A 27,571-nucleotide genomic window follows, 5' to 3' on the forward strand; every position below is an offset into this window, starting at 1 on the left:
GTAAGGAGCTGATATCAGAACATATACTTTTTTTTTCTGCACACAAGTTCAGTTTATAAGATCTGAAATTATAGGTTTCCTGTGAGCCGAGAATCATTCAATAATTTTGTAGACAATATGTTAATATTCATTTTTCCTTCTTGAAATTAATAATATTTTTCTAAATTGCCAGTACTTGCTGAACCCGCTGCTGATATTGTTTTCCTGGTTGATGGATCTCAAAATATGGGAGCACAAGGATTTAAACAAGTACGTACCTTTATAACAAAAACTATCAGCAAACTGAATGTAGGAACGGATGCGTACAGAATTGGCCTTGCTCAGTACAGCGATGTTCAGCATAAGGAGTTTGAATTCGATACATTTCGAACCAAGAAGGATGTGTTGACCTACATGAAGAGAAGGTTTCAGTATAAGGGCGGAACTTCTCTAAAAACAGGTATCGCTCTGGATTTTCTGCTCAAAACGTTCTTTGCGCAAAGTCGAAAGGATAAAGGCATTCCTCAGATTGCAATAATAGTCACAAGCGCACCCTCAGAGGATAATGTTGCAAACTATGCCACATCTTTGAGAAATGACAACGTGATCGCTGTTTCCATTGGAGCAAAGGATTCCGACTTAAGTGAGCTACAAACTATTGCCTACCGTGGAGATGCCCCTTTTGTTCACCGGATCAACAATATCGCTGAGATTACAAACCTGGCGCCAAATGTCATTGAAACAATAAAACACATACACACAATGACAAAAGTCACAGAAATTCAACCTCCATCAGGTAAAGTCAAAGTACCTATTCTTCATTAGCATTGTAATTGTTCGTTAGGTGTAAATTTGTATATTCTTTATGAATCAGTAAGAATTTTATTTGCTATGTAAATTGTGCTGTGTTAATGTTTGCTCTAATAAAATGAAATCAATGCCCATGAAGGTTCAAGGTAAAGAATATATGTTACTTAGAAAATAATGGGCGACTTAAAGAGATGAGTAGGAAGGAATTGCAGTTGCTAGTTTACACTGAAGGCAGACACAAAATGCTGGAGTAACTCAGCGGGACAGGCACCATCTCTGGAGAGAAGGAATAGGTGACGTTTTGTGTCGAGACCCTTCTTCAGACTGAAATAATTGGTTTAAGATTCAATTAAGATTCAAGCTTTGGGTTTCATTTCATGATTTAATTAGTTATTTTCTTGCAGAAAGCAGGTGTCTGTTAAACCTCTCTGGCTCTCTTTGATCCATTTGCCAATAATGAAGATGAACCTTAGTAATGGGTGTAATTTGTGTTGCAATGTTGCCTTTCACTGACCTAGTTTGTTAACTAATTGCTCACCAGAAAAAAAGGCCATTAGCGATGCACATTCTTGACCTGAAATATCGACAATTGTTTTCCCTGCACAGATGCTGCTGACACTATGAGTTTTTCGGACGGTTTGTTTTTTGGTCCAGATTCCAGTACTTGCAGTCTCTTGTGCCTCTGCTTTTAACTTAGATCCATTTAAAATATTCTTTAAAGGAACAAAAGGACAATAAACCATGCAAGTATTACCATGCTGCTAACTACATTATTGAATGTTACAATTTTATGAAATAATTCAAATGAATATACCAGTGGACAGTGATGAAGGCTGTCGAATTACTCAACGGGAAATAGATCAGCTACAGAAATGGGTGGAGAAATGGCTGATGGAAATTGTTCCAAGCAAGTGTGAGGTGTTGCACCAAAGATCTTAGAGCGAAACGAGATGGTCCACTCCTGCAAAATCCAATGGACTGCCGTGTAGTACGCAACGGAGCGTAACTTCCGCCATTTCAGTAAACCCGATCCAACTTCAGTTATTCCTCTCGCAATGTAATCAGCGTTGCGGGGGAGAAGTTTGCGTGTTTTTAAATGTTTTAATTTTTTTTTAATTTTTAATTTTAAATGGCTCATGGCCTGTGTTTGAATTTATTTTTGTATTATACTTGCAGTAATCAGTGTTGCAGGGGGAACAGTTTGTGTATTTTTTAATGTTTAAAACATTTTTTTTTAATGGCTCATGTCCTGTGTTTGCATTGATTTTTGTATTAAACTTGCACTCTGCAATTCATCTAATCCAGTGGTTCCCAACATGGGGCGTACGCCCCACAGGGGGGCAATTTGATTTTTAAGGGGGGCAATTGAGCGCGACTGAGGAGGTCTAGGTCCAAATTTTCGATTTTGTTTTTTTTGGATTTTCCATCAGGTAAACATATGTAGTTTATGTTTCAGATGTTATTTTGAGTAAATAATTTTTTGGGGGTAAAAAAGGTCTTTATTGTGTAGTTATTACATAATCACCGCGCCATCGCTCTTCATGCACGTCGCACGAAGCGCGCGAGGTCATGGGAGAACCTTATTTATTGAATTGGATTTAGAAATGCGATTCAAAGAGCTTTTGCTAAGTTACCCTTATAATATCTATTTCCTCTGTTTTCTCTCAAAGGAAAGCAAGGGGGGGCATCAGGATTTTAGAGGTGATTAGGTGGGGCATGGCCAAAAAAAGGTTGGGAACCACTGATCTAATCCCATTGTTCACAACTGCTTGTATGCACCCATAAAGGCAATTATATTTATATGCATATATAATATATATAAACACACATATATTTGTTATATATATATACGTGTGATATACACATGTATAAATGTGATATAGATGCATATAATTATAACACACACACATATATATTTTTCTAGTTTCTTATATACAGTGGCTTGCAAAAGTTTTCATACCCCTTGAACTTTTCCACATTTTGTCACGTTACAACCACAAACGTAAATGTGCTTTATTGGGATTTTATGTGATAGACCAACACAAAGTGGCGCATAATTGTGAAGTGGAAGGAAAATTATACATGGTTTTTAAATTTTTTTACTGAAAACTGAAAAGTGTGGCGTGCAAAAGAATTCAGCCCCCTTTACTCTGATACCCCTAAATAAAATTCAGTGCAACCAATTGCCTTCAGAAGTCACCTAATTAGTAAATAGAGTCCACGTTGAGTGTAATCTAATCTCAGTATAAATACAGCTGTTCTGTGAAGGCCTCAGAGGTTTGTTAGAGAACATTAGTGAACAAACAGCATCATGAAGCCCAAGGAACACACCAGACAGGTCAGGGATAAAGTTGTGTAGAAGTTTAAAGCAGGGTTAGGTTATAAAAAAATATCCCAAGCTTTGAACATCTCATGGAGCACTGTTCAATCCATCATCCGAAAATTGGAAAGAGTATGGCACAACTGCAAACCTACCAAGACATGGCTGTCCACCTAAACTGACAGGCCGGGCAAGGAGAGCATTGATCAGAGAAGCAGCCAAGAAGTCCATGGTAACTCTGGAGGAGCTGCAGAGATCCACAGCTCAGGTGGGAGAATCTGTCCACAGGACAACTGTTAGTCGTGCACTCCACAAATCGGGCCTTTATGGAAGAGTGGCAAGAAGAAAGCCATTGTTGAAAAAAAGCCATAAGTTTGCCACAAGCCATGTGGAGGACACAGCAAACATATGGAGGAAGGTGCTCTGGTCAGATGAGACCAAAATTGAAGTTTTTGGCCTAAATGCAAAACGCTATGTGTGGCGGAAAACTGACACTGCACATCACCCTGAACACACCATCCCCACTGTGAAACATGGTGGTGGCAGCATCATGCTGTGGGGATGCTTTTCTTCAGCAGGGACAGGGAAGCTGGTCAGAGTTGATGGGAAGATGGATGGAGCCAAATACAGGGCAATCTTGGAAGAAAACATGTTAGAGTCTGCAAAAGACTTGAGACTGGGGCGGAGGTTCACCTTCCAGCAGGACAACGACCCTAAACATACAGCCAGAGCTACAACGGAATAGTTTAGATCAAAGAATATTAGGTGTTAGAATGGCCCAGTCGGCCCTCGAGACTGCACCGCCAATTCAGATGATCTGGCAAGATCTTGAAAATTGCTGTCATAGTACCTGCCATCCAATCTGACATAAGCCCCTGATATTTTTAAAGACAAGGGGCACAGTCTCTAACTCCCTCTTAAAGCTAGTAAGAATGGCCCCAAAAGACTTGCAGTGTAATTGAGTGAAAGAGATTCACTCTACTCTGTATTGACTCAGGGGGGCTGAATACGGTTTTAAAGCCACACTTTCAGTTTTTTATTTTAAAAAAAATTGAAAACCATGTCCATGTTCCTTCCCTTCACAACTATGCACCCACTTTGTGTCTAGTCTATCACATAAAATCCCAATTAAAAAAAATTACGTTTGTGGTTGTAACGTGACAAAATGTGGAAAAGTCCAAAGGGTATGAAAACTTTTGCAAGCCACTGTATGTATAAACACATATATATATTCATTATATATATATATATGGTGCATATATATATGTGTGACATATACGTACATAAATATATAACACACATATATATATATAATCCCTTGTTTTCTTGTGATCTCTAATTATTTGTTGAGCAACCTTTTTCTTTCTTTCAATCATTCATTCATCATTCATTCATTCATTCATTCATGCATTCAATCATTCATTCAATCAATCAATCATTCATTCATTCATGCATTCATACATTCATCATTAATTCATACATTCATTCATTCATTCAACCTATCTCTCTCTCTTTCCCTCTACGAAATCATAATATTGTGAATAAAATATCAAGGAACACAAAGGCTGGCGGGACAGGATCAAGGGTTTGGGTTAGTCCAGGGGTTGGAAACCTTTTTTGCATATCGTAACTATTGTAACGTTTAAGAAACATTTAGACAGGTACATGGATCAGACAGGTATAGAGTACAGTCATATGTTCACAAAACGATGGTAGCGTGAAATTTGGCAAAATAGTCTGCAATTTGGTAATCGCACGCTGAGAAGCTTTGATACAAAAAATGGGAATAGATAACATTGCACTCAATAATTTCGGAAACTTATTGACATTAAGGTGTAGGAAGAAACTGCAGATGCTGGTTTAAACCGAAGATAGACACACAAATCTGGAGCAACTCAGTGGGTCAGACAGCATCTCTGGAGAAAAGGAACAGGAGACGTTCCGGTCGAGAACCCTCTTCTGACCCGCTGAGTTACTCCAGATTTTCGTGTCTATCCTTGACATTAAGGTACATCATCGTGAAGATCGAAGAACTGCCCTGAGTTATGTCTGATCCAGCGTGACAGAGGGTTTGTGGTTTTGTTAGGGTCGCAGTTAATCCTTTAGCCCTCTGCAAGATTATCTCAGTCTAAAATCCCAGATAACATATTCAGGGAGGGGTGGGGGGGGGGGGGGGGGGGGGGGGGGGGGGGGGGGGGGGTAATGTACAGGAGATGAATCGCAAAGGTGCCAATGGTTTCAATTAACGTAGTCTTTTTTTACTATTGTGAGAGCACTTATACATTAAAAATAAATAAAGTGTGGAATTGCTGCATTTACAAAGAACCCTGCAATTATAGCGTAGCAGTACGCTCCGCTTGTAGATGACGCCGCCATGATAGAAGTCGGTTACGGGAATGTTGCCGAAGATTACCCATCAGCTACTACGGCTTTTTTCGCGGAGTGAATCATTTTGCTCCGCTCTAAGATCTTTTTGTTGCCCTTTGGCAGATCGACAGCATTGAGGTAGAGAGGGATCTTGAGGCTGAAGTGACAACTTGTGTAGATAGAGAGGTAAATATGGCATATGTTATACTTGCCTTAATCGGTATAGCATTGAGTATCAGAGTTATGTTGCAGCTTTATAGGATGTGATACAAGATACAAGATACAAGATAGATTTAATTGTCACATGTGCCAGATGGCACAGTGAAATGAATTCCCATACAGCCATACAATAAAAATAAACAGGACTCAACACACTATAGAATTTAACACAAAACATCCCCACACAGCAGAATCAAAGTTTCCCACTGTGTGGGAAGGCACCAAAGTCAGTCTTCTTCCTCCACTGTTCCCCGTGGTCAGGGTCTCCCCAAGCCCTCCGCAGTTGCTGCTATGGGCGGCCCGATGACCAGGACCGCTCGCCGGGATGATACCAGTCCGACGTCGGGGCTGCGGGACGTCCTCAGCGGCGTGGACACATGAGGCTGCATTTGGGGTGCTGTGTGCAGTTCTGGTTCCCCCAATAGAGGAAGGATGTGAAACTTTGGAGAAGGTGCAGAAGAGGTTTATGCTACACTACAATGCTGCCTACATTACTTATAAGGAGAGACTGAACAAGATTAGCAGATTAGTAGAGAAGATTAGTTTAACTTGGCATCATGAGCTAAAAGGACAGATCCTGTACTGCACTGTTTTACGTTCCAAAATACTGATATATTACCCTAGTCAAATAACGCACACCCTTCTCCAGATGTGGAAAATCTAAAACAAATGTTTATTGAACATTTGTAGATTTCTTGACATTTGAGGACAAATCCTTTATCTGCCATCTCATGATTTTTGGACTATACTTTCTTCTTATATAAAATTCATAGTAAACTGGACACATATTGGATATTTGGCACATTTTCAACAGTCTTCATGTTTCAGGTTTGAATACTTTGCTATGAAAGTTTATTATAGTGACAGTTTTTAGTTATATGTGGTTGATTTTGGCTAGAAGTGCATGTTGCAAAATGTCCCTGAGCAGTTTACAAGAGAGTACAAAGCTCTTTGGCTTTTCTTTGTAGAGTCATAGAATCATAGTCATACAGCGTCGAAACAGGCCCAGATTATACACGTGGCTCAAAATGGCTCATCAAAATGTCCCACATGCCTGCGTTTGGACCATATCCTTCTAAACCTATACTATCCATGTACCAATTCAATTGTTTTTTTAACATATGTTTATATATGATATAATATTTCTTAACAATGATGAATACACTTCAAAATGTATCCATAGGCTACAACGCACTTTAAGATCCTTGAAGTGGTACATAAAGGGCTCTTTGCTCTGCACTTATAATTTCTGCAGGTCGAGTGGATTATTTCAGATAGTCCCAGAGACAACGTTTGGTTATTGGATCTAAAGCCTAAAAATGGATTGTTTGAGTTCTTGCCAGGTATAAATGAAATGGCTATCACAGTGATCGATTTAATGGAACACTATGGGAATTTTTCTCAAAGTAGTAAGAGTAAGGATTAATCTCCCGTATTACAGTTATTTATCAGTTTTAAACCGACCCATCTTAAACTGACTGTATGCAGAGCAAAGCAACAAGTTATTTGGCTCTATAAGATCCCTCCATTGGAGAGAACAAGCATAGTCTATGTGACCTGTTCGCTCATCACTCACACTGTGTCCATCCACGCCTGCTGCCACTCTTGGTTGCTGGCCATTTTAACTCCCCTTCCCATTCCCATATCAACCTCCCCGTCCTTGGCCTACTGCATTGCCAGACAGACGCCAAATGCAAACTGGAAGAACACCACCTGCTATTCCACTTGGATAGCTTGCAACCCAATGGTGTTAACACTGAAATATCCAATTTCAAGTAATAGAAACATTGAAACATAGAAAATAGGTGCAGGAGTAGGCCATTTGGCCCTTCGAGCCTTCACCGCCATTCAATATGATCATGGCTGATCATCCAACTCAGTATCCCATCCCTGCCTTCTCTCCATACCCCCCTGATCCCTTTAGCCACAAGGGCCACATCTAACTCCCTCTTAAATATAGCCAATGAACTGGCCTCAACTACCTTCTGTGGCAGAGAGTTCCACAGATTCACCACTCTCTGTGTGAATTTTTTTTTCTCATCTCGGTTCTGCAGCAGAACCTCCTACTGTACCCTGCTCTCATTCCCATGCCAGCTCCACCCCTCCAACCACGTCCCATATTTCCCTTTTATAATCCGTATTCCCCACCCTTGTCCCGTTCCCATCATATCCTTCCATCCGGGCTTTGAATTACATGAAAATTCTTAAGGGGTTGGACAGGCTAGATGCAGGAAGATTGTTCCCGATGTTGGGGAAGTCCAGGACAAGGGGTCACAGCTTAAGGATAAGGGGGAAATCCTTTAAAACCGAGATGAGAAGAACTTTTTTCACACAGAGAGTGGTGAATCTCTGGAACTCTCTGCCACAGAGGGTAGTTGAGGCCAGTTTATTGGCTATATTTAAGAGGGAGTTAGATGTGGCCCTTGTGGCTAAGGGGATCAGGGGGTATGGAGAGAAGGCAGGTACGGGATACTGAGTTGGATGATCAGCCATGATCATATTGAATGGCGGTGCAGGCTCGAAGGGCCGAATGGCCTACTCCTGCACCTAATTTCTATGTTTCTATGTTTCTATGACTTTCATTATTTATCCATTTTATCTCATTATCTCTGAAACTCTGGGAGACACAGTCATTAGTTTCAGGGATGTACTGTTTTAAGGCCTCACATTTTCTCAAGCTCTGTCCTTCATAACATTAATCACTTTAACTTCTACATCAGAACACCAAGGAAGACATGTGGAAGAATCTGCAAACTCCACACAGATAGTACGAGATCTGGATAAAACCTATGAAGCAACAGCTCTACTAGTGGCATTACTCTGCTGTCCTCTACAGTATTCTAACAGATATATATTTATATTTATATTACCTATCCTTGTGTATGCCGTGCACAGCCTAATGTTGTGAGACAACTTGTTCTGTTTGATCTTCTGTTTGTGCACGCCAGGTTGATTGCATTCGTCGAAATAGGGTGGACCACGTGAAGGTTCTAATCTCCCACCCCATATCAAGTCGTCAAGTTTATTTGTCACATACACATACGAGATGTGCAGTGAAATGAAAGTGGCAATGCTCGCGGACCTTTGTGCAAAAGACAAACAACAAAACAACCAAACAAATTATAAACACAATCATAAACACACATATTCTTTTACATAATAAATAATGGAAGGAAAAACGTTCAGTAGAGTTACCCCTGGTGAGATAGGCGTTTACAGCCCCCGAATGGTCTCTGGGAAGAAACTCCTTCTCAACCTCTCCGTTCTCACCGCATGGCAACGGAGGTGTTTGCCTGACCGTTATTTATACTAGACTAAGTGGCCGTCCCCAAACGCGGGGGGAGGAGGGGAGACATCGCACATAAGGGCTGGTCCACGAACCCCGGAGACAGCCCCCCCCCTCCCCCGGAGCCAACGTTCCCATCACCCGTTCCCCTAAGCGAACCCGTTTGCCCAACGCAATATTCCACCACTCATCCATAACCCCCAACTACACAGGCACAGCTTATTTCCCCTCAGCTCGCAACACTCCTTCCCCCTCCTCTTCACCCTCCCTCTTCTCTCCCCTCATCTCCTCCCCTCCTCCATTCCCTCTTTCACCTCTCCCTCCCTCTCGGTTCCCCTACCGTCAGTCACTCCCTCCCACCCTCCATAACCACCCTCCCCTCCCTACCCCCCTGACCCTTTGCACCCCGTTTCCCCAATGCAATATTCCACCACTCTCCCATTCCCCCAACGCAATCAATCCTCCCTACGTGGGGGGGGGGGGGGGGGGGGGGGGGGGTGGACAATATGTGCTTCCCAGAGCCAATTAATTGACTCGACTGGGTCAACAGTGAGATGCCATTGTGACATCTTCACTGGATGCTGCTAGCAAAGTATCCCACTCACCACCCAAGGCAGTTATTATTTTCAAAGTTGGCTTTAATTTTTTTTTTAAATATCAATAACGTGAAATATAACAGCAAATGTGAAGAAAATTGATACTAACGGCCACGGGAAAAAGCTGCCTAAGATTCTGCAAAAATATTTGTGCTATTGTGTACCGTTTTGGTGCAGTTTCTTGATCAGACAGACAGACAGACAGACAGACAGACAGACAGACAGACAGACAGACAGACAGACAGACAGACAGACAGACACACAGACAGACAGACAGACACAGACAGACAGACAGACAGACACACAGACAGACACACAGACAGACAGGCACACAGACAGACACACAGCCAGACATACCTTCTAATAGTATATAGTACTGAACAAAAATAAATAATAATAGTACAAAGACAAAAACAATACCCCTTCCTATGTCTTAGTTTGGTGCTTATATGGAGCTTTTAATAGCCTTATGGCTGTTGTGAAGAAGCTGCTCCAACTCCTGTCGAACTCCTATGCCTTTAATTATTGCAATTATTGGCATGGATTTATCTTGTTAATGAACACAAAACATAGAAAAATACAGTGCAGGAATAGTTCCTTCGGTCCGCAATGTTTGTGCAGAACATGATGTCAAGTTAAACTGATCTCATCTGCCTGTACATGATCCATATTCCTCCATTCTCTGTACTTCCATGTGCCTATTCAAAGGCCTCGTAAACACCATCATCTTAACTACCTCCACCACCACCATCAGTGCTTTCCAGGCCCCCCACTAATCACTGTTACAACACTTATCCCAGACATCTCTATTAAACTCTTACCCTTTCATCGTAAAGCTATGCTGAGATTTCCAACTGTAAGTTCCAGAACCTTTTTGACTTCCAAATGTCAATAGACAATAGACAATAGACAAGAGTAGGCCATTTGGCCCTTTGAGCCAGCACCACCATTCACTGTGATCATAATCAGTACCCAGTTCCCAGTTCCTCCCTTCTCCCCATATCCCTTGACTCTGCTACCTTTAAGAGCTCTAACTAAATCTCTTTTGAAAGCATCCAGTGAATGCCATCTGAGGCACAGATTCCACAGATTCACAACTCTCTGGGTGAAAACATTTTTACTCATCTCCGTTCTAAATGGCCTACCCCTTATTCTTTAACGCTGGCCCCTGGTTCTGGACACTCCTATCATCGGGAACGTTTCATGCCTCTAGCGTGTCCAATCCCTTAATAATCTATTATGTTTGAATAAGATATCCTCTCATCCTTTTAAATTCCAGTGTATACAAGCCCAGTCACTCCATTCTTTCAACAAATGACAGTCCCACCATCCCGGGATTTAACCTTGTGAACCTAGGCTGCACTTCCTCAATAGCAAGAATGTCCTTCCTCAAATTTCTTCAAAACTGCACACAATACTCCAGGTGTGGTCTCACCAGGATCCTGTACAACTGTAGAAAGACTTATTTGCTCCTATACCTAACCCCTCTTGTTATGTAGGCCAACATGCCATTAGCTTTCTTCACTGCCTCTGTACCTGCAAGCTTAATATCAATGACTCATGAACAAGGACACCCAGATCCCATTGTACTTCCCCTTTTCCTAAATTGACACCCTTCAGATAATAATATGCCACCAAAGTGGATAACATCACATTTATTCACATTAAACTGCATCTGCCATGCATCTGCCCACTCATCCAAACTGTCCAAGTCACCCTGCATCCCCATTGCATCGTTATTGCATTCTTCTCACAGTTCCCACTTCCACCCAGTTTTGTGCCATCTGCAAATTTACTATTGTTACTTTTAATCCCTTCAACTAAATCATTAATATCTATATAATTAAAAGTATCACCTTGACCACTTCCTGTCTGCGCTGTATATTGATTAAAGAAAAAACGCTAACATATGTCGTTATGATTTTTGGCCATCTTGCTCACAGTCCTCCCCTGCTGAGCAGGCCCCGAGGATTTTTCCCATTGATGAAAAATAAAATAGTTATGAGTGTTTAAATATCATTGAGATCCTCTCGCCTGTCAATCACCGCAATGAAGGTAATGCCCCTTCCGGCGGGGGCAGGATTATAAATCCTCGGATGCCTGGACGTGACACAGTCACTCTGCAAGATCGCGAGGGAGAGGCCACGATTCTCATTCTAAGCTGTGAATCAACTGAACATTGTAAGCTGTGAATCAACAGTCTGCAATGTACTTACAATAAATGATTTGTTAGCCCTTAATGACAATGCCATGAATTTTTTGGCCTGCTGCCCTGCCTGTGCATGAAACTGCAATGCTTTATTAGGTCCGACTGTGTTTGGATGGAATACATGCTTTATTAAGTCTGACTGTGTTTGGTTCAGCTCATTTTGTAACTTCCGCTTGGTGGACAGGTACACGCTGATTGCGTGATTTCCGGTGAGTGCAGAGGTCATGCTAATTGTATAATTTCCGTTAAGCGCAGAGGTCACGCTGATTGCGGAAGTGCCGCTGACTACGGAAGCACCAAAGTCGAGAGACCGCACTCAGCCATGTGAGTATTCAAGAAAGTTTACTGCCATATATATTGTGTGTGAGTCAGTGAGAGTGTGTGTATGTGTGTTTGTGAGTGTAAGTGTGTGTGAGTGTATGTGTGAGTGTATGTATGTGTGTGTGTGAGGGAGTGAGTGAGTGAGTGTGTGTGGGTGAGTGTGTGTGTGTGTAAGTATGTGAGTGTGAGTGGGTGTGTGTGTGAGTGTGTGTGTTGGGGGGGATGTATGTGTGTGTGTGTGAGTGTGAGAGAATGAGCGATTGTGAGTGCCAGCCCAAGAATCAATTCTGCCCACAATGTCCATACTAGCCCTTTGGATACCAGTCCCTTTGGCCCACAACACCATGCTAACACTCCGGAAAGCCCCTCCCCCACTGGCCAGCAATATTGGAATTGGTGGAGAGGTGGAATATTGCGTTGGGGGACCAACCCTCCCGCGCGAAGCTGGGACCCAACGGGTCCCACTTAGTCTTGTACAGGCAGGATGAACATTTTCAACCAGCACTGGAAATCCTATTTTCATTGTGATGTTGAGAATTACATTTAACATTATAACTCATATTAGTCTATTTGTGAATGCCTGCATTTGTATGTGAAGTTTTGGCACACTGTTAAGTGAAGGCACAATTTTGATTTCTGTTCCATTTTATATGATTTGCAGATTGCTTCATAGACATTGCAGTGGGATTTGATCTCCCTGGATGGGCTGGATCAGAAAACATATTTGCTGGACAACAGAAATTAAAACTAAAGCTAGCGGAAATTCTTCAAAGAATTACATCCGTGACTGATATCAGTTGTCTTTCCAACTCCCAGCCAACAATAAGCATGGCAATTTACATGCAAAGTAAAACTGGCCAGATTATCTTTGAATCAAAATTTGCAAATTATAGTGCTGAAACAATCAGTAACCTCATGGCAATCAAAACAGCAGAAAAAATTGATTTAACTGTTGAAAATTTGGAGTCACTTGGAAAGAAGCTCAGAGAGAGAACTTCAAAAGCAAAGGTAAAATTGTTTTTCCAAAAAATCTATCTTTTAAATCTCCTGTGAAACTTTGCATGATTTTATGAATTGTAATGTGAGGCTACATTGATGAAGGTGCAGGACACGTGAACGACAAATAACTAGTTTAGGTTTTCCGTTTTTACTTGAGGCTGGACATATTTCAGAAGAAATGGTCGGTGGGACCTTGTGCAAGTGATGGGTCATTAACAGCTGGTTAAGAGAATAAAGAAAGGATGGGCATACAAACCCCAGTTTTGAATGGGATTGTTGAGCTTCGATTTAAAAGCCATACCATCAATTGATTCAGGTAGAAAAGATAGGAGCAGAATTTGGCCATTTGGCCCATCAATGTCTTCTCACGCCATTCAATCATGGCAGCTCTATCCCTCCCAACCCCATTCACCTGCCTTCACCCCATAACGCCCTTATTAATCAAGAATCTTTCAACCTATGCCATAATAATATCCATCGACTTGGTCTCCACATCCATCTGTGGCAATGCATTCAACAGATTCACCACCCTCTTGAAATTCCTCCTCATCTCCTTTGTAAAGGTAAGTCTTTTTATTCTGAGGCTATGGCCTCTGGCCTATGACTCTCCCACCAGTGGAAACATCCTCTCCACATCCACTCTATCCAAGCCTATTCTGTATGTTTCAATGAGGTCCCCCTTCATTCTTCTAAACTCCAGACCCAGTGCCAACAAATGCTTATCATAGGTTAACCTACTAATTCCTGGGATCATTCTTGTAAACCTCCTCTGGACCCTCTCCAAAGCCAGCACATCCTTCCTCAGATATTGTGCCCAAAGTTGCTCACAATATTCCAAATGGGGTCTGTCTAGTGCCTTAGAGAGCACCAACATTACATCCCTGTTTTTTTGTGCAAGCCATCTTGAAATAAATGCTGACATTGAGTTTGCTTTCTTTACTACCGATTCAACTTGGAGATTAACTTTTTGGAAATCCAGCACCAGCAATCTCAAGTCCCTTTGCACCTCTCATTTCGGGCTTCTCACCCCATTAAGAAAACCTTTGTTCCTACTACCAAAATGTCTGACTCCACACTTTGCTACACTTTATTCCATCTGCCATTTTCCTGACCAATCTCCCAACCTGTCCAAGTCCATCTGCACAGTCCCTGCCTTCTCTGCACTACCTGACTTTCCACCTATTTTCGTATCATCCGCAAACTTTGCCACAAAGCCTTCAATCACCTTATCCAAATCATTAATATACAACGTGAAGAGCAGCAGTCCCAGCACCGACCCTTACAGAACTCTGCTAGACACTGGCAGCCAACCAGAAAAAGCCACTCTTTGTCTTCTGCCACCCAGCCAACCTGCTCTTCATGCTTGTATCTACTCTTTCATAATGTGGGCTCTTATCTTCCTAAGCAGCCTAACGTGTGGCAACTTATCAAAAGCTTTCTGAAAATCTAAAACTAAATCTAAATAAACACCATCACTTTCTTTTGTCTGTCTGTCCCTTGAGTATAGAAGTTGGGATGTAATGTTAAAATTGTACAAGGCATTGGTGAGGCCAATTTTTGAGTATGGTGTACAATTTTGGTCGCCTAATTATAGGAAGGATGTCAACAAAATAGAGCGAGTACAGAGGAGATTTACTAGAATGTTGCCTGGGTTTCAACAACTAAGTTACAGAGATAGGTTGAATAAGTTAGGTCTTTATTCTCTGGAGCGCAGAAGGTTAAGGGGGGACTTGATACAGGTCTTTAAAATGATGAGAGGGATAGACAGAGTTGATGTGGATAAGCTTTTCCCACTGAGAGTAGGGAAGATTCAAACAAGGGGACATGACTTGAGAATTATGGGACAGAAGTTTAGGGGTAACATGAGGGGGAACTTCTTTACTCAGAGAGTGGTGGCTGTGTGGAATGAGCTTCCAGTGAAGGTGGTGGAGGCAGGTTCGTTTTTATCATTTAAAAATAAATTGGATAGTTATATGGACGGGAAAAAGGTAATGGAGGGTTATGGTCTGAGCGCAGGTATATGGGACTAGGGGAGAATACATGTTCGGCACGGACTAGAAGGGTCGAGATGGCCTGTTTCCGTGCTGTAATTGTTATATGGTTATATGGTTATATGGTTATATGGTTATATGGTTATATGGTTATATGGTCCTGCTATTTACTTCTTCAACGAATACCAGCAATATTGTCAAGCAAGATCTCCCCTTCACAAAGGCATGCTGACTATTTCAATGTGTACTTCTAAGTACTCCATAACCTCATCCTTTATAATGGACTCTCAAATCTTACCAATCACTCAAGTCAGACTAACTACTTATAGACAATAGACAATATGTGCAGGAGTAGCCCATTCGGCCTTTGGGCGAGCACCGTCACTGTGATCATGGCTTTTCATCCAAATTCAGTACCCTGTTCCTGCCTTCTCACCATATCCCCTGACTCTACTATCTTTAACTAACTCACTCTTGAAAGCATCCAGAGAATTGGCCTGAATTCCACAGATTCACAACTCTGGGTGAAAACGTTTTTCCTCATCTCCATTCCAAGTGGCCTACCACTTATTTTTAAACTGTGCTCCTGGTTCTGGACTCCCCCAACATCGGGAACATGTTTCCTGCCTCTAGCATGTCCAATCCCTTAATAATCCTATATGTTTTAATGAGATACCCTCTCATCCTTCTGAATTCCAGTGTATACAAGCCCAGTCACTCCATTCTCCATATGACAGTCATGCAATCCCTGGAGAAAACCTTGTGAACTTATGCTGCACTCCCTCAATAGCAAGAATGTCTTGTCTCAAATCTGGAGACCAAAACTGCACACAGTACTCAGGTGTGGTCTCACCAGGACCCCTGTTACAGTCGACCACACCATCCAATTTGACCGTCTCCGGTACGGGGTTGGTATTGATGGCACTGCCCTGAGCATCTTCTACCTCAAAGATAGGAGTTTCTCAACAAATATAGGCAACTCTTTCTCCTCCCCAGCTAGCCTCCACGGGGTTCCACAAGGCACGGCATTTCCTTCTATCAAAACAATAGCAGGCAGCCTTGGAAGTCTTACCCCACTACTCAAACCTCACGTCAGAAACCTTGGCGTGATATTTGACTCGGCATTGAAATTTGACAAACAAGTCAATGTCGTGGTGAAAGCTAGCTTCTTCCAGCTTCGGACGATAGCTAAAATAAAACAATTCTTCCAATTTGATGACCTCGAAAAGATTATCCACACATTTATCTCCTCCCGCCTCGATTACTGCAACTCCCTCTACACAGGCATCAGCCAATCTTCCCTGTCCCACCTGCAACTGGTCCAAAACGCCGCAGCGAGACTCCTGACGGGCACCAGAAAAATGGCCCACATCACCCCGATCCTGGCCTCTCTCCATTGGCTCCCTGTACGGTTCCGAATACATTTCAAGATCCTTCTTTATGTCTACAAAGCCCTTAACGGGCTTGCCCCCACCCACATCAAAAGTCTGCTCACCCACCACACCACCTCCACGTCCCTCAGATCGGTCGACTTGGGGTTACTGAACATCCTGCGGTCTAGGCATAAGCTCGGGGGCGACTGCGCTTTTGCGGTTGTAGATCCTAGACTGTGGAACAGCATCCCTCTTCCCATCAGAACTGCCCCCTCCATCGACTCTTTTAAGTCAAGACTTAAAACTCATCTTTCAAGCCTTTCTGATGTCCTCTGAGTGAGGGCTATATGTATGTAGTGATGTATGTACTTAATCTATGAACCACTGTTGTATAATGTTAGTACTTCCACCAATGTAAAGCACTTTGGTCAACGAGTTGTTTTTTAAATGTGCTATAGAACTAAAGTGACTTGACTTGACTTAACTTTACAACTGCAGAAGAACCTCTTTGTTCCTATACCCAACTCCTCTTGTTATAAAGGCCAACATGCCATTAGCTTTCTCCACTGCCTGCTGTACCCGCATGCTTACTTTCAGTGACTGATGTACAAGGGCACTGTACTTCCCTGTTTCCTAACTTGACACCATTTAGATAATAATCAACCTTCCTCTTCTTGCTACTAAAATGTGAATAACTTCACATTTATCCACATTAAACTGCATCCACCATGCATCTGTCCACCTGTTACTGCTATCCAAATGTGCCACTATTTCATCTTTTATAATGACTCCAGCATCTTCCCTACCACCGATGTCAGGCTAACTGGTCTATAATTCTGTGTTTCCCCTCTCCATTCTTAAAATGTGGGATAACATTAGCTACCCTCCAATCCCCAGGAACTGATCCTGAATCGAGAGAACATTTGAAAATGATCACCAATGAACCCACGATTTCTAGCGCCACCTCCTTTAGTCACCTGGGATGCAGACCATCAGGCCCTGGGGATTTATCAGCCTTCAGTCCCATCAGTCTACCCACACCATATCCTGCCTAATGTGAATTTCCTTCAGTTCCTCTGTCACTCTATGTCCTCTGGCCTCAAGTACATCTGGCATATTGTCTGTGCCTTCCTTAGTGAAGACAGATCCAAAGTACCTTTTCAACTCGTCTGCCTTCCTTCGTCCCCATAATAAATTCACCTGCTTCTGCCTTCAAGTGACCCACATTTGTCTGAATTATTTTTTTCCTCTTCACATACCTAAAGAAGCTTTTACTATCCTCCTTTGTATTCTTGGCTCGCTTACCTTCGTACCTCATCTTTTCTCCCCGTATTACCTTTTTAGTTATCTTTTGTAGCTCTTTAAACATTTCCCAAACCCCTGGCTTCTCACTCATCATTGCTATGTTATACTTTTATTTTATTTTTATATTATCCTTGACTTCCCTTGTCAGCCACGGTTGCCTCTTATTCCCCTTAGAGTCTTTTTTCCTCTTTGGAATGAACTGATCCTGCACCTTATGTATTATTCCCGGAATACCTGCCATTGGTGTTCCACTGTCATTCCAGGTATTGAATTGAATCGAATCCTTTATTTGTCATTCAGACCTTTCAGGTAGGGTCTCTATCCAGTCAACTTTAGCCAGCTCCTCCCTCATGCATCCATTGTACCCTTTGCTCCTGCAATCTGCAATCCTGGCACGTCCGATTTTCCTTTCTCCCTCTCAAATTATAGATTTAAAACATCATATTTTGGTCACTACCTCCTAATGGCTCCTTTACCTTGAGTTCCCATATCAAATCTGCTTCATTACACAACACTAAATCCATAGAGTGGTGAGGACAGCGGAGAACATCACCAGATCACCACAACCTGCAATCCAGGATTTATACCCATCTCGCTGTCGCAAGAGAGCAACCAATATCATCAAAGACACCACCCACCCAGCACACAAACTGTTCACTCCCCTACCATCTGGCAAGCGCTACCGCAACATGCGGAGCAAAACCACCAGATTCAAAAACAGCTTTTTCTCTCAGGCCACCAGACTACTCAACACACTCAAGAAAAGTTCATGAACATTACACAAACAAAGACCAACTGTCTGTCAAAATAATTTTAACTCAATGTCTGCAGTATGATATTTGCACTTTTCTATAAAGCACCTTTTATTATTACACCTTAATAACATACCTCAAAACTTTACTACATTCTGGCACACTGTGAATATTTTAAATAATGTATATTGTCTATCTTATTGGTAGATTATCTGTCTGTGTTATAAATATTACTTGCACATTTGGAGTATGGGGAAACGCAATTTCAATCCAATTTATTTGAATTGACATTTACTTTGAACTTTGAACTGATAATTGCCTTCTTCCTGGTAGGCTCTATAGTTCCCATCATTCTGCTTTGCTCCGTTCTTGTGCAGTGGGGTAATGTTGGCAATTTTCCAACCATCTGGGACTGCTCCTGACTAGTGATTCCTGAAATAACGCTGTCAATGGCTCCACAATCTCTAAAGCCACCTCTTTCAGAACCCTAGGGTGGAGTCCATCTGGTCCAGGTGACATCCACCGTCTGCCCTTTAAGCTTCCCAAGCACCTTCTCCCTAGTAATAGCCACTCCACTAACTTTCACCCTCTAACTCTCTTGAATTTCAGGCACGTGGCTGGTGTCTTCCACCGTGAAGACTGATGCAAAAAGGTTATTAAATTCTTCTGCCATTTCTTTATCCCCCTTGTCACTTCTCCTGCATCACTCCATTGCCCTTTCTGCATCATATCTCCATTGCTATCTTTTATTGTTGGCTTTACCTTATAACTCGTTTGAAGTATTTTCTTACTCTGCTATCCAATCTCTTATATTCTGCTATGTGGCATAGGTGCGGAGTACCTTCATATTTCATCGTTTGTCATCCAACTCAGTATCCCGTACCTGCCTTCTCTCCATACCCCCTGATTTAGCCACAAGGGCCACATCTAACTCCCTCTTAAATATAGGAACTGGCCTCACTACCCTCTGTTTCAGAGATTCACCACTCTTTGTAAAAAAGCTTCCATCAAAGGATTTCCCCCTCTGCTGTGACCCCTTTCCTGGACAAATCTTTCCTGCTATGCCTTCCAACCCCTTAAGAATTTTGTACCTATAAGATCCTCTTTCAACTTTAGCGACTGTCCTTGACTTCCGTTCCTGTCAGGAATCACGGTCACCTCTTCCTCCCCCTAGATCTTGGCAATAAAGATTCCTCTCATTCTGTCCTCTTGTGGAATGAAAAGAACTGCACCTGCATGCCTCATCTTCCAGATCTCGCTGCATCTCCCCCTTTCCCAATCGCCAGAAAATAGTCCTGCTTTCATTTTTTTTTTTGCCACCAAAATGGATAACCTCACATTTATCCACATTATACTGCAGTTATATACCTTCTCTTTCAACTTTATACTGTCCTTGACTTCCGTTGTCAGCCACGGTCACCTCTTTCTCCCCCTAGAATCTTTCTTCCTCTTTGGAATGAAAAGATCCTTCATCTTCCAGATTATTGCCAGAAATTCCTGCTATTGCTGTTCCACCATCATCCCTGCTCAGGTCTTTATCCAGTCCACTTTGGCCAGCTCCTCCCTCATGCCTGCGTAGTCCTCTTTGCTCAGCTGCAATACCGACACGTCCAATTTTACATTCTCCCTCTCAAATTGCAGATTAAAACTTATCATGTTGTGGTCGCTACCTCCAAATGATTCCTTTACCTTGAGTTCCCTTACCAACACTCGTTCATTACATAACACTAAATCCAAAATTGCCTTTTCCCTGGTAGACTCCACTACAAGTTGCTCTAAGAATCCATCTCAGAGGCACTCTACAAATTCCCTTTCTTGGGATCCAGTACCAACCTAATTTTCCCAGTCTACCTGCCTTTCTTCATTGCCAATTTTATCAACCAATGTCACTTGTACCCTAAATCCTGGCTACTGTTTGGGGGCCTGTAAATAACTCCCATTAGGGTCTTTTTACCCTTATAATTTCTCAGCTCTATCCACGATGATGCTACGTCTTCAGATCCCATGTCACCAATCACTAAGGACTGAATTTCATTCCTAACCACCAGAGCTACCCCACCCCCTCCGCCCGCCTCCTGCCATAACCCTGAATATTTAGCTCCCAGCTCCGATCCTCTTGCAGCCACGTCTCTGTAATTACCACAACATCCTACCTACCAATTTCTAACTGTGCTACAAGCTCATCCACTTTGTTTCTAATACTACGTGCATTCAAATGCACCATCTTTAATTTGGTATTCAACTCCCTTCTCACCCCGGTCCCAATTTTACCCAACATTACTTTCTTACCCCTTTTTGAAATTTCCATCCCGTTAATTTGGGAGACTTCTGTCAATTTTCCTGCTTCTCTCTTTCCTTTTAACTGCACCCTTATACTTCCAATTTGCTGATCCCACACCCCCACTATTTAATTTAAAGCTCTACCTATAGTCCTAGTTATATGGTAAGAAGCAATTGTACAATTTTCCCGTCCCAATGGATTTATCGTATAATTGAAGAAACCTAACAGGCTGACTTAATATTTGAAAGGAGAGCAGCTTAATGTTTCTTATTCATAAATCATAACCTTGTATTAATTGTCACCACCTTGTTGCATATTATTACATAACTGCCATTCACCATGCCGTTCAACACATATTGTATGTCAGCATGTTGTAAGGGTGAAATGAATTGGTGCCTCTGGCAGTAAGTAAGTTGTAAATAACTGGTTGAATGAGATCAAGAAAGGATGGGGACATAAATAACGCTTGCACTTTCCAGAATATAGATACAAGAAACATAGAAACATAGATTAGGTGCAGGAGTAGGCCAGTCGGACCTTCGAGCCTGCACCGCCATTCAATATGATCATGGCTGATCATCCAACTCAGTATCCCGTACCTGCCTTCTCTCCATACCCCCTGATCCCCTTAGCCACAAGGGCCACATCTAACTCCCTCTTAAATATAGCCAATGAACTGGCCTCAACTACCCTCTGTGGCAGAGAGTTCCAGAGATTCACCACTCTCTGCGTGAAAAAAGTTCTTCTCATCTAGTACATTAGAGATACCTTTAAACACGGGTGTAGGTAAGGTGGACAATTACAGCTCTTTAGTTCTGCGAGTCCAGCATATCCGTCAGTTTTCACACGGCATCATCCGACAGGTGAAGTTTCAGAGAGTAGATAAAAAGAACTGCAGATGCTGGTTTGTACCAAAGACAGACACAACGTGCTGTCGTAACTAAGTAGGTCGGATGCCGCAAAGTCACCAATCCTTTTTCTCCAGAGATGCTGGGTTACAGGATGAACAATGAAATAGCTCTTTAATGACTGCTGGTTCAGACTCTCAATGTCCCCTCCAAATGGGCTGAAGGTGGTGTTGCCCATTTGTACCTCAAAATTTGTACGATCGTGTTCCTAATTTGTATAATTTTGTGGAGCCTGAATTTGGAAGTTGATTGACCGCTTTTGTAAAATGCTAGTATTTTAGGGGAGAGGTGGGAGTGGGGTGGAGTAGTCTCATGATGATAAACCTCTCATGCAGCCAGCAATAATTGAAGCCATGGTGTTCAAGAAGGAACTGCAGATGCTGGAAGATCGAAGGTACACAAAAATGCTGGAGAAACTCAGCGGGTGCAGCAGCATCTATGAAGCGAAGAAAATAGGCGACGTTTCGGGCCGAAACCCTTCTTCAGACTGATGGGGGGTGGGAGGGGAGAAGGAAGGAAAAAGTGGAGGAGGAGGAGCCCGAGGGCGGGGGGATGGGAAGAGACAACTCGAGGGTTAAGGAAGGGGAGGAGACAGCAAGGGCTAGCAAAATTGGGAGAATTCAACATTCATGCCATCAGGATGCAAGCTGCCCAAGCAGAATATGAGGTGCTGTTCCTCCAATTTCCGGTGTTGCTCACTCTGGCAATGGAGGAGACCCAGGACAGAGAGGTCGGATTGGGAATGGGAGGGGGAGTTGAAGTGCTGAGCCACCAGGAGTTCAGGTAGGTTATTGCGGACTGAGCGGAGGTGTTCGGCGAAACGATCGCCCAACCGCCGCTTAGTCTCCCCTCAATAATTGAAGCCAATTGGGTTCAGCCTTGTATTGTTCCATACTTTGGAAATTATTAGCATCAATATCTCTTGGCAACTTACACTTTAAATCTGTGTTTTCCAACTAAATTTGTTGATTGTGGTTAAACTGTTCATAGTAACTATACTTCAACACCTTCTCTTTACAGGTGATGCTAATTTTTACAGATGGCTTGGATGACACCAAAGATGTGCTTGAAAAAGCATCCAAAAGTCTCAGAGAAAAAGGTAAAGATATGACTTGTAGCCGAGTTGCTTGGTGTGGAGTCAGATTCAGTAACTCAGCTCAGAATGGGTGCAGGACAATTAGAATTGCTACATGTTCACCTTTTGGTAATCATCAAATAGTGAACTTGCTATAAACGCCAAGAGCAACTTCTTCCCCTCTTTTATCAGGCTTCTGAATGGTCATTCCATAAGTTAGCGTAATGTCTGATTCACCTCTATTCCATTGTGGACATTAGTCTTGTATATGGAACCGATGCACTACAATTCATAATTCTTCACTCTGTCTCTTCCCCTTTGCTCTATCTATAGTACTTGAGTTTGCCGTGATTTTATTTTATTTATGTATGGTATTATCTGATCTGATTGCATAGCGTGCAAACAAAGCTTGTCACCGTGGTACAGGCGACGATAATGAACCCAAACCTAAAGTAGCGGAGAGGAGGAAAAGTGATTTAAATTCAGCAACATTCTTGTGGATAAATAATTTGTTTAATGTGCCCTGAGCCCCACAAATAGGTACAGGCCCAAAGACATCAAACACTCACCATCCATCAAGCCAATCATCCCTGGGATTGCAGGATGTGGTGGAGGCGTGCTGAATCTTGCTTCTAACCCAGGCGACTATTTGCTTGTTAGCTACAGAAGTGCAAGGCTCAGGCAGACCAGAGGAGGCAGTCATACCCCCATCCATATAAACGGGACTGAGGTGGAGCGCGTCTCCAGCTATAAATTCCTCGGAGTACATATCTTGGAGGATTTGTCCTGGTCCCTCAACACCTCCAAGCTGATCAAAAAGGCACAGCAGCGCCTTTACTTCCTTGTAATCATGTATCATCTTTCTGCTGACTGGATAGCATGAGACAAAAGCTTTTCACTGTACCTCGGTACACGTGGCAATAAGCTAAATTAAAACCTGCTGGAGAAAGAGTGATGCAGCAGAGAACTGCTGCGGACACTCAGTACTAGAAACGGGTGGAAAAAACCGCGCATAGACATCAGGTGCCCCGTCCCTGCCATGGATGCCCTTCGAGCCTGCAAACCATTCAATCTGAGATGGGCTGGGAAGATCATCAAAGACCCCTCACCCCCAACCATGGACTGTTTGCCCTCCTCCATCAGGGAGGCGGTACACAGCCTAACTCCGTACTAGTAGGATGAGGAAACAGCTTCTACAACACTACAATCACACTGCTGAACTCGTGGCAGAGAGTTCGAGAGATTTCACGGTCCCTCCGTCTGTTGTTTAAAATTCTGTATTCTTATTCTGTATTTTAAAGGATTTTTTTTTATTCCTTAAGCTGTGACAACTATGTACTGGACTTCCGCAAAACTGCAGGAACACTCAACAATCTTCCTGCATCTACCTGTCCAAACCCCTTATTGAATTGAATTGAATTGAATTAAAAAGCCCCTACAATCACATATTACAATTGAGTACACTCCAACTCGCTACTCCCACAGCAACATTTCTCACATTTACAATGATCTTTTAAACTACCTGGCACCAAACGATTTTCTTAAACTACCTTGCAGCAATCATGTATCTATACACTGTAAATGGCTTGGTTGTAATCATGTATCATCTTTCTGCTGACTGGATAGCACGAGACAAAAGCTTTTCACTTTACCTCGGTACACGTGACAATAAGCTGAATTAAAACTAAACTGGAGAAAGAGTGATGGTGAGAGAGAACATGGAAGTGGGAACTCAGTACGAATGTGCTTCCAGCTTTTATCTGTTCCCCCACACCCTCTCCCTACTCCTGACCCCAGTTGATATCCAGCTGCTGTCTTGGGCTCTATTAGTTTCAAGCAGAGATCACACCAGCCCTGGAGATCTCAACAGGATAGAACTCAAATCAAGTCAACCTGGTTGTACCATTACTGAACACATGGGAGTTTCACCCAACGTGAATGCCAGCAAGGGGAAGATTGAGGATTTGCAGATGTATAGGGTATTTGCAGATGCATATGGATATTTTAAATCTTTGCTTTTCACTTGAAGCCCATAAAAATATCACAATTTCCCTGCCCCACCCGACCTTGGGTGCTGGCCAAGGAGAGACATTTTAAATTGTCTGGTGATGAATGGAAAAACATGAGTCCTGCTCCAGTTATTCAATATCACAGCTTGTTCATTAATCCTCAAGACCACTTTCCCAGCCAACCCCCGCGTTATTTGATTCCCCCTGTGTGCCTCAATCTTGGCCTTCGGTTTCTGAGCATCCATAGCCCTTTGTCCAAGGGAATTCCAAAGTTTTACAACACACTGAAAAAAATAAGTTGCAATCTTCGCTGTAAATGACAGATTAGATATTGTGCTCCTTCACCACCCAGCCTGTGAAATCAACCCACCAAGGACCATTCAGAATTCCACATAAACCACAATCAGACCTTCTCCCCTCCTCCACATACTCACATCTCAGAAATTAAATATTTCCACCTCAGAAAGCTTGATTTTATTATAGATAGCGACCAGGCCAGAATAAAATATTGAATTTGCCGCAGAACAAATATAATATATTGGTACACAAAAGTGCTGTAGAAAATCAGCGGGTGCAGAAGGGACAGAAGTTTAGGGGTAACATGAGGGGGAACTTCTTTACTCAGAGAGTGGTAGTGGTGTGGAATGAGCTTCCAGTGGAAGTGGTGGAGGCAGGTTCATTGGTATCATTTAAAAATAAATTGGATAGGCATATGGATGAGAAGGGAATGGAGGGTTATGGTACGAGTGCAGGCAGGTGGGACTAAGGGAAAAAAGTTGTTCGGCACGGACTTGTAGGGCCGAGATGGCCTGTTTCCGTGCTGTAATTGTTATATGGTTATATGGTTATTATATGGCAGCAGCATCTATGGAGCGAAGGAAATAGGCAACGTTTCGGGCCGAAACCCTTCTTCAGTCTCAGCAAGGGTTTCGGACCGAAACATTGCCTATTTCCTTCGCTCCACAAATGATGCTGCTGCACCCGCTGAGTTTCTCCAGCATTTTTGAGTACCTTCGATTTTCCAGCATCTGCAGTTCCTTCTTAAACAAATATAATATATTTTCTCATTTATCGACTGCAATACTCCACCGATAACTCATGATTAACAGGATTACTGACTCATTCTCTTCCTTAACTTGCTCTATTAAACAAGTGACACATGCACAGTTCTGGCAACAAAAGACACCAGCTGCAGTAAAGGATCTGGCACAAGAAGCTATCTGTCTTATGTCATCCAGGCAGTGAGTTCAAATGGCTATTATTTATTATTTCCATATAAATTAATTTCTGCGGCACTTTTGTCGACTAGCTCAAAAGGTCCGTCAACATTTAGGAATTTCTGAAATTAAACAGACGTTTGCAAAACAAATGCTATGACTGCAAACTAAAATCGATTGATGTTCTTTGTGTTCTATGTAAATTTGTCTCGAATTTCATTCCTTTTAAGGGAACTTAGCAAAAGATCACTGCGTAACTACTCTTTTAAAAAGAAAATGCATCCCTTAAATGAAATGGTCGTCAAATATGCATCTGCTGGATAATTAATTAACCGTAATTTTATTATTGTAGGGATTCACGCACTCATCACTGTGGCTCTACAAGGTCCCCAGTATCTTGGTGACTTACTTTCTATTGAATTCGGAAGAGGATTTGAATACAAGCAAGGATTATCTATTGAAATGGAGGATATTGCAAATGTTTTGCACAGACAAATAGTACGTAAGCACAAGTAAAGTCATAGTAATTTTTAGTTTCTATGTTTCTATGCTGCTCAGCTATTGTTTATCAAGAGAAAGGATTGATTTGGTTTTGGAAATAGCATTTTCACTTCTATGTTCACCAAACCAGAATGTTCTGCTCTTTGCAATAGATAAAAAAACATTTTTTCACCAGACTGATTCCTGGCATGTCAGGACTGTCTTATGAAGAAAGACTGGATAGACTTAGTTTATACTCTCTAGAATTTAGGAGATTGAGAGGGGATCTTATAGAAACTTACAAAATTCTTAAGGGGTTGGACAGGCTAGATGCAGGAAGATTGTTCCCAATGTTGGGGAAGTCCAGGACAAGGGGTCACAGCTTAAGGTTAAGGGGAAATCGTTTAAAACCGAGATGAGAAGAACTTTTTTCACACAGAGAGTGGTGAATCTCTGGAACTCTCTGCCGCAGAGGGTAGTTGAGGCCAGTTCATTGGCTATATTTAAGAGGGAGTTAGATGTGGCCCTTGTGGCTAAGGGGATCAGAGGGTATGGAGAGAAGGCAGGTACGGGATACTGAGCTGGATGATCAGCCATGATCATATTGAATGGCGGTGCAGGCTCGAAGGGCTGAATGGCCTACTCCTGCACCTAATTTCTATGTTGCTATGTTTCTATTGCCTGGTGCTTGCAAAAGTGGACCAATTTATTGTGACCATGGTGAATTTACAGTCTGGTGAAAAAATATGCTATTCTTAAAACGAAGCGCTTTGCCAATGGCAATTATTGCAGATGTAATTTTGTTTAATGAGATTTTTAGTCCAACCAAAAAGCATACAACTTCAGATGCCAGACTTCTAAAGTAGAACGCATAAAATGCTGTAAAAACTCAGCAGGCCTGGTAGAATCTGTGGCAAGAGAAAGAGAGTTATGCCCCTGTCTCACTTAGGAAACCTGAACGGAAACCTCTGGAGACTTTGCGCCCCACCCAAGGTTTCCATGCGGTTCCCGGAGGTTTTTGTCAGTCTCCCTACCTGCTTCCACTACCTGCAACCTCCTGCAAGCACCTGCAAC

The 27,571-nt window shown here is 42.4% G+C and overlaps 1 protein-coding gene across 1 annotated transcript in view; it reads left to right on the forward strand.

The window, feature by feature from the left end:
• LOC129706616 (collagen alpha-3(VI) chain-like) overlaps nucleotides 1–27,571 on the forward strand; it is a 132,531-nt gene that overhangs the window by 13,573 nt on the left and 91,387 nt on the right. The window contains exons 3-7 of the mRNA XM_055650971.1: nucleotides 173–775; nucleotides 12,042–12,110; nucleotides 12,769–13,115; nucleotides 22,737–22,815; nucleotides 26,370–26,515. Of these exons, the coding sequence (XP_055506946.1) occupies nucleotides 173–775; nucleotides 12,042–12,110; nucleotides 12,769–13,115; nucleotides 22,737–22,815; nucleotides 26,370–26,515 (1,244 nt within the window). The remainder of the gene's footprint in view (nucleotides 1–172; nucleotides 776–12,041; nucleotides 12,111–12,768; nucleotides 13,116–22,736; nucleotides 22,816–26,369; nucleotides 26,516–27,571) is intronic.

This window comes from Leucoraja erinacea, chromosome 2 (genome assembly GCF_028641065.1).
Source record: "Leucoraja erinacea ecotype New England chromosome 2, Leri_hhj_1, whole genome shotgun sequence".
Taxonomy (NCBI): domain Eukaryota; kingdom Metazoa; phylum Chordata; class Chondrichthyes; order Rajiformes; family Rajidae; genus Leucoraja; species Leucoraja erinaceus.